This window comes from Oreochromis aureus, linkage group 3 (assembly GCF_013358895.1).
Source record: "Oreochromis aureus strain Israel breed Guangdong linkage group 3, ZZ_aureus, whole genome shotgun sequence".
NCBI classification, from domain to species: domain Eukaryota; kingdom Metazoa; phylum Chordata; class Actinopteri; order Cichliformes; family Cichlidae; genus Oreochromis; species Oreochromis aureus.
In genome coordinates this window covers 10,287,758-10,295,353 of record NC_052944.1, presented here as the reverse complement: position 1 = coordinate 10,295,353, position 7,596 = coordinate 10,287,758, and the positions used below count along the sequence as shown (strand labels likewise).

At 40.4% G+C, this 7,596-nt stretch overlaps 1 protein-coding gene across 1 annotated transcript; it reads left to right on the top strand.

The window, feature by feature from the left end:
• Nucleotides 1–205: 205 nt before the first annotated feature.
• Nucleotides 206–6,054, top strand: LOC116333744 (NXPE family member 3-like). The gene is made up of 6 exons (XM_039599371.1): nt 206–217; nt 2,538–2,984; nt 3,215–3,507; nt 4,096–4,166; nt 5,214–5,420; nt 5,498–6,054. Exons 1-6 carry the CDS (start codon nt 206–208, stop codon nt 6,052–6,054), a joined length of 1,587 nt encoding a protein of 528 aa, XP_039455305.1.
• The last annotated feature ends 1,542 nt before the right edge of the window (nt 6,055–7,596 follow it).

The window sequence follows — 7,596 nt, the reverse complement described above, 5'->3', positions numbered from 1 at the left end:
GGACTTGATCTCGTACATTGTAAATCCATTGTTGTCATATCTATATCTATTTTTAACACGAGTGGGTCATGGACCCCCTATTGATCCTCTATCTAATCACACAAGCCAAGGTGTGAAAGCGGGTGTGGGTCACAATCAGCCATGGTTTTGGGTGAACCCATAGTGAAACCTAGCCCAACACTATCATGTGAAATGTTGAGGTAAAATGGCCCAGGATGTGAGTGGACGTTAAGGCGTCTGCGAAACGATCTCAAAACTGGATTATAGATGGCAGACAGTTGGTGTTGTAAGCCACCGCCTCTGTTCAATGAGGGTCATTCACAGTGGACATAGATGGCTTCTTTCACTCCTCTTTCAAACCATCTCTATTCTCTGTCAAAAATGTGAACATTGGCGTCCTCGAAAGAGTGACCTTTGTCCTTTAGATGCAGATGGACCGCTGAGTCTTGTCCTGTCGAGGTGGCTCTTCTGTGTTGTGCCATGCATTTATGAAGTGGCTGTTTGGTCTCTCCAATGTAAAGGTCTGAGCATTCCTTGCTGCACTGTACAGCATACACTACATTATTAAGTTTGTGTTTAGGAGTTTTGTCTTTGGGATGAACCAGTTTTTGTCTGAGTGTGTTGCTCTGTCTGAAGTAAACTGGGATGCCGTGCTTGGAGAAGATTCTCCTGAGTTTTTCCGATACATGCTGTTGTAGGGTCCTGATTACTGTGACACCTGTGTTCCAGGTATCCACTTGGTTTTGATTTTGATCCAGGTGTCATCAACATATCTGTAACGCTAGCTAGCATCACCACATGTAGCCCCGCTCTTTTAAAGTCATCTTAGCTTATAAAAATTTTACGCCCCAACAGTACAAGCTAGCTACCGCTTGTTTTTAGTAAGCTGATGTACTCTTCACAAATAATACTTTGATAGTCCTTGTCTTATGTCTGTGTATTCGGTTTTGCCTTCTCCCTGTCTCATGATGCCTGATTAGTCCCAGCTGTGTCTCCCTCCTGTTTCCCATTCCCTCTTCATCCCTCTGTGTATTTTAGCCCTGTGTCTTCTTCTGTTTGTTGTTGGTTCTTCTGCTTGTTCTCTTGCACTTCTCAAGTATATCACCCTCTGAGTTCTCCATGTTCCCAGTCCTGTGTCTCTCGCCATTGGTCTGCATGTTCCGTGTTTCCCCGTTTCAGGTTTTTATGTTTCATGCTGCTTCCAGTTTAGGTTTTTGTGTTAGTTTAGTCGTTGCTATGCTCAGCTGTCATTTGCTTTTCATTTGGCCACTGTAAAAAAAAATAAAATAAAATAAAAAAAAAAGATCACTTCTAGTAAAGTCAGTGCCTGCACTTGGGTCCTTCTCTCAACGCTCTACATGTCTGCCACCACAGCTGTGACAGAACTCAAATGCTCTATGCTGGAGACAGTGCAATTCAGTGGAGGCACATAGTCTGGGATTCCCCAAAACTCAAGTTATACTGACATTCAATGGATACATTCACTGTATTCAAAAACAAATTCCTTTAGATTTACCTTTAGTCTAATCCTCTAGACCAGGGCTGTCCAACTCTAGGCCTCAAGGGCGGGGAAACCTGCAGGTTTTAGATATCACCCTGGATCAACACACCTGAATCAAATGATTGGTTCATTACCTGGCCTCTGGAGAACTTCAAGACATGTTGAGGAGGTAATTTCTCCATTTAAATCAGCTGTGTTGGATCAAGGACACATCTAAAACCTGCAGACGCCGACCCTTGAGGCCTGGAGTTGGACACCCCTGCTTTAGACTATTGTTGGGCAGTAAAAAGACTGTTCCTAGAAAATGGCTAAGCCCCAGGCCACCAACAATAGAAAATTGGCATGATGTAATATTGTAAATATTTAAAATGGAAAAGCGGCCACATAGTTTTAGAATTCAGAAAGATGCCTTTTAACAGATTTGGAACAGTTGGATTAAATTTAGTCTCAACCCATGCAGACTTTACATAACCCTACCAAGGCTCATCACTCTCTTCTTCTCTCTGCTAGAAAAGCCAATATGTACCCCCCTACCCCCCCACCTTATTTTAAATGTTTGTATGATTGTAGAGTCTACCTTGAAAGTTCTCACCACTGTTATCATCCAATTACACTTCTCCAGTCTGAATAACATTCCAATGTCGTTGCTGTATATACTTGTGGTGTGGACCCGTGAATCAGTGTCTCTCGTTCTTACTGTGAAACAGGATAAAGCACTTTTAAAAGTGAAAACAGCGTTTTGTATTCTGTTTTGTTTTGTTTAATTTAGTAACCTTTGAACTACAGGTATTGTACCTGTATTAACAGATTGTGCAAAAGCGCTAGCAAGGAAACAGTCATATTCCAGTAGCTATTCAAACATGATCTTGTTGTTTTATTTTAATGGAAAAGAAAAAAGAATGGTATTGGAGATACAAGTCAATCAGTTATTTATGTTCAGTGATACATTTATTCTATTGAATTACCAGCTGACAGGCAACATTATGCCTTTGCATCAATACAAGTAAGCCATACTCTCTCCTTTTTCCAATTTCAGATTAAAGTGAACACCACCTTCATCATTCCAAGACCAGCCACTGTCACTCCACCTGCTGACTTGCATTACGACTTCTGCAAGTTAAAACCACTGTCCACCAATGAAGCTCTTGAAGAACAACGTCTATTAGAGTCCATCGCTTGGCCTGAAACTCCATCTTTACAATCACCTCTTTCCCTGAGCAGTACCAGTCACCCAGCCCACAGTGCCTTCACCATTCTCCCAAGGAGGGGAGGGGGACAGTGGCACATAGGAGATAAACTTGAGGTTATGATTCAAATGCACGATTTCCAGGGACACTTGAAGAGGTCTGGGGGCGACGTCTTACTTGCCCGGCTGCATAACCTAACCCTTGGTGCTGGTGTGGCAGGGCAAGTGTTAGATCATCTTAATGGCTCCTACTCTGCTATATTCACTTTACTTTGGGAAGGAAGTGCACAGGTTCAGGTGATGCTTAATATGTTAAATGTTATTGCTTGTTTGCTTTTGAAGCTAATGTCAAGTGGCCACATCACAAGATTCACTTTGTGGCTCTTCACATTGGCTTCATTTTTCATCTCCAGACCACTTGCCAGTCTATGATAAATCTTGATTTCACTGATTGTTCTGTTAGTGACAAGTGCAGTCTATAAAACAAACAGAGCAGGTTATAAAATTCAAATTATTTGTCCTACTAGGTGATACTGGTTCACCCCAGTGAGGCAGTCACAGAGCTGCAAAGGCTGAACACAGAACATCCTGACAGGATTTTCTTCAAGAGCCAGTTCCACTTAGGCTCAGTCACTGAAACTACCACTTGTAATGAATGTCTACGTCCAACCCAGCAGCCTGTATGCAACTACACTGACCTCCGTACAAATGAGCCATGGTTCTGCTACAAGCCAAAAAATCTAAGCTGTGATACCAGGATCAGCAACTTCAACGGAGGATATAAGCAAAAAATTAGCTCCATGGAGAAGCTCTTTCAGAGGTGAGCATTTCCTATATGCCAAAGGTGGTAAATCTCTGGAGTTTTATGTATAAACTGCCAGAACTAAAATGAATCAATTAGAATCAAAGTAAAAGCATTTTATTACAGCCCTACTGATGTATTAGCAGGCAGCTAACAAGTATTTAGCTATCTGATATTATCATCAGTATTTGCATTTCTGATGGCTGATAGGTGAAATTTTAAAAAGTGAAGAAGAGATGGGTGATAGTTAGTTTAGTGGTACCAGAGGGACTCTGCAACTTCCCTGTTGACAAGATGCATTTGCAATGCAACAAACTACAGCCAGAGGATGTGAGCAGAGTTGGGCAAAGCATGAATGAGTAACTCGTGATTTGTTGTGACAGTGAAAGAAGTTTACTTTTAAACTGTATTGTGATGTTCTTTTTATGTTTTATGTGCCTGAAAGGGGGAAAAAAAACTCACCAGCTTATCAGAAAGCTGATGTGTCAAACCCAAGCTGTTTTTGCTGACTGCTGTGTTTAATGTTTAATACAATTCTACTTTAGAAAACATTACATTTCTCTCCCATTATTGTTAAAATATTTTATTATGTGTTCTTTACCTAAGGGGTGTCAATCTGAAAGTCGCTATTCCTGCTTCAGGAGCTGACAGTGTCAACGTTTTATCAAAACAGGATGGTAAAGTCTGATTCTTTACTATTAGTGTCTCTAAGTAAAAAAAAAATCATTGACGGAGGGCAGATTTTGACCTGTTGACAGGCAAAAAATAAAATAAAAAAAATTCTAGAACATTTGTACCTTCTTTTAGATAGCGGAGAATGATGCAGATGAAACCTGTTAAAAAGACTTGTTAAGAAAAGAGTTTAAGAATAAGTGGAATACTTGCAGTAATTCACTATTATGGATGTTGCACTAATTACAAGCAGTTTATTATTCATTTTACTATTCTATTGTCTGCTAAAATAAGGAGGTCTATTATGAGAATACAAGATATGGAATTGGCCAGTAAAAATTAGTTTTGTTTTAAATAACTTGACATAAGTCAAAATTAGGCAAGTATAGGGATTGTGATGATTAACAGTTGTGTCTCTGTGGGCAAAAATCTTCTACTTTTTTATTGTGCTCTGTTCCAGCACATGTTGGCACAGTGGTAGGCACCACAGTTCTGGTTGTCCCCTGAACATTCTCCCTCAGTCGTCTCACGAGGTTATGCACAAAACCAGAGGGTTAATCTCCTGAGTTGTGGCTGGAACCCTAGCTCTCATTACTAGCTTCGGTCCTCCACACAAAATTCAAAAATAAAAATTCAAATAATTCTAAAACACAACCACTTCTTTTCACTCTGCGCACATTTAGGACATTAAAATATTGCAGAGAGCATAGTGATAAAGCTTCCAGAAAGTTACCCACACTTAGCAGCAGTAGTGGTAAAAGTGCATAGAAAATCTTCAACAGATGATGGACCACATTAAAATCTAGTTAGGTTTAGGACCACTGTGGGCTGGTCCCTATAAGGTCTTAATCACACATCAGATATAAAATCTGAATTGAATGAATGCAGAAGTATCTTTAACTTTAGCAGAGTAAAAATGTGTTCTCTCTTTAGTGATTGTATCATTGCTGCTTTCAGTTTTTATATTTTATACATCATCTGATGTTTACTATGTGTATATAATAAATACACAAATATACAATTGTTTGATTGTTTTATTGACCTCCTCTCAGGTCAGTCAGAGGTGGCCAGCAGCAGTGTGGGGTCTGGACCCTCTGGCTATTACTTTCAGGGTGTGTGGAGAGGACTAGGTGTGACCCCAGTTCATCAGTTCAACTCTTCCTCAGCCATCACTCAGTGTCTAAAAGGAAAAATGGTTCATATGTATGGAGATTCCACCATGAGGCAGTGGTTTGAGTACCTTGATGCAGCTATACCAGGTAGCAGATCTACTAAACCTTTCTGGCATAGACTGATTTATTGCAGCTTAACTTATTCCCTGTGTAATCCCTTTTAGATCTAAAGGCATTTAACGTGCATAGCCAGAAAACAATTGGACCTTTGATGTCCCTGGACTACAAAAACAACATTTTGGTGACATACCGCACCCATGGTCCTCCTCTACGATCCGTCAGTGTCCCAGCCATTGAGCTGCATTATATTGCCAATGAGCTCGACGAGGTGACTGGAGGCAGGGACACGGTCATAGTACTTGGTATCTGGGCACACTTTGGCACTTTCCCTCTTGAGTTCTTTATCCGCCGGCTGCAGAGCATCCGCAGAGCGATCGTCCGGCTGCTGTCCAGGGCTCCAGACACACTGATTGTCATTCGGACCGGAAACCCCAAAGGTTTGAAGGCGTTCCTTCATGCATCTACTAACAGTGATTGGTACTCATTACAGCAGGACAAGGTGCTCAGGGATATGTTCAAAGAACTGAATGTCCATCTAGTGGATGCCTGGGAGATGGTCGTGGCCCACCACCTGCCACATCAGCTCCACCCACAACCTCCAATTATCAAGAACATGATTAATGTTCTTTTGTCCTACATATGTCCTCGAAAGGGTCAATAGATGTGTTTATTTTGGCAGTCCATGCACAATTTTAAACTAAAATCGAAAAGTAACTTTTAAAAAATTGCAAAAAATACATTTCAGTCTATGCCTCAATGATGATATTAGTGTTTTTCAAGCTGAAATTTTCAAGGCCAATTTTAGCCCTCACCGAGGTAGTTTTTTTAAAAAAAGTTTTAGACGAGCTCCCAATAACTCATCTGAAGGGTCATCTTGATCAGTATGGAATAATAAATGTCCTTGCCTAGTTTCTTAACCCCTACAGTCCTGCCTAGCAGCTTTTGCAATCAGAATCATGATCTCAGAGCACTGTTGTGTCAAGCATATTCACTTTTCTAAGACAAGCTCAATAAACTCTCAATAGGCTTCTCTTGTTCATGTCATTTTTGTATCTATTTATTTTGACTAGAATAAGACTTAAAATTCAGTACTAACTGAGGGAGTGATACCTTTGTATTCACCATAGACAGGGACAATATCTGGTAGAATGTGCTCCGGATCTTTAAACGATGTATTTTTGAGATTTCTTTGTAAACTGACAAGATTGGTGGACCCTCCAAAATTTAATCCACTATAGATCTTTTCTCGGATCCCTTTGCATCTTTGAACTATCCAGTTTCGAGATACTGTTTATTAATATGCCAAAACTGATATCTAAGACATTACTCATGATCCACAACAAATAATGAAAAATTTCAAAGACTTTTATGAAGCTTTATACTCATGACAGATTAATCACTCTGACGCTTACATTGTAGAATTTCTTAACAATATAAATCTACTGAAACTAAATGATGGAAATGATTGAAGCTCTGGATTCAATTCGATTCAATTTCAATTCAATTTTATTTATACAGCGCCAAATCACGACAACAGCTGCCTCAGGGTGCCTTATATTGTAATGTAGAACCTACAGTAATACAGTATCTTTAACATTTGTCATGCAGGTGACTCTGGGAGCAGCTCCTTCTCCAGCTACTCCACTCACACTCCTCTCTCTCCGCCGTTACTATATTTATAGAGACGAGAGAGTCATTCGTTTCAGCACACCTGTCTCCTTAGCCACCTCGACGCCACCCTGAGAGCTCACTTTACGGCCCCTCTACTGCAGCCACACCCCTGCCACAGTGCTATACGGTCATTAAGATAAGATGGGCCCTGATTATTCATGTATATGAGGAGCAGGATTTAACAGGGAGCTAAGAAAGAGAAGCCAATATAAGAGAAATATGCTCTCTCATTCTAGCCAAAATTGCTGGAGCATTTTGGATCAAATGAAGATTTTCCAGGGATTTTTTAGGACATCCAATCAGTTTGTAAAAAGGGTCACCAGCACCTTTATTGCCTTAGGAAACTTGCTCATTTCCACATTGACCAAAAATTTTTAACTTTGTTTTATTGTTCTTTTATTGAGTCTGTTTTATCCTTTTGTTTGGTGGCATGGTTTGGTCAGACCTCTGTCACAGAGAAAAACTGAGATGGTCCAGTCGTCTGATAGGTGAGCCACAGTCTTGTTTAGCCTCCCTGTACTCTAAGCAGGTA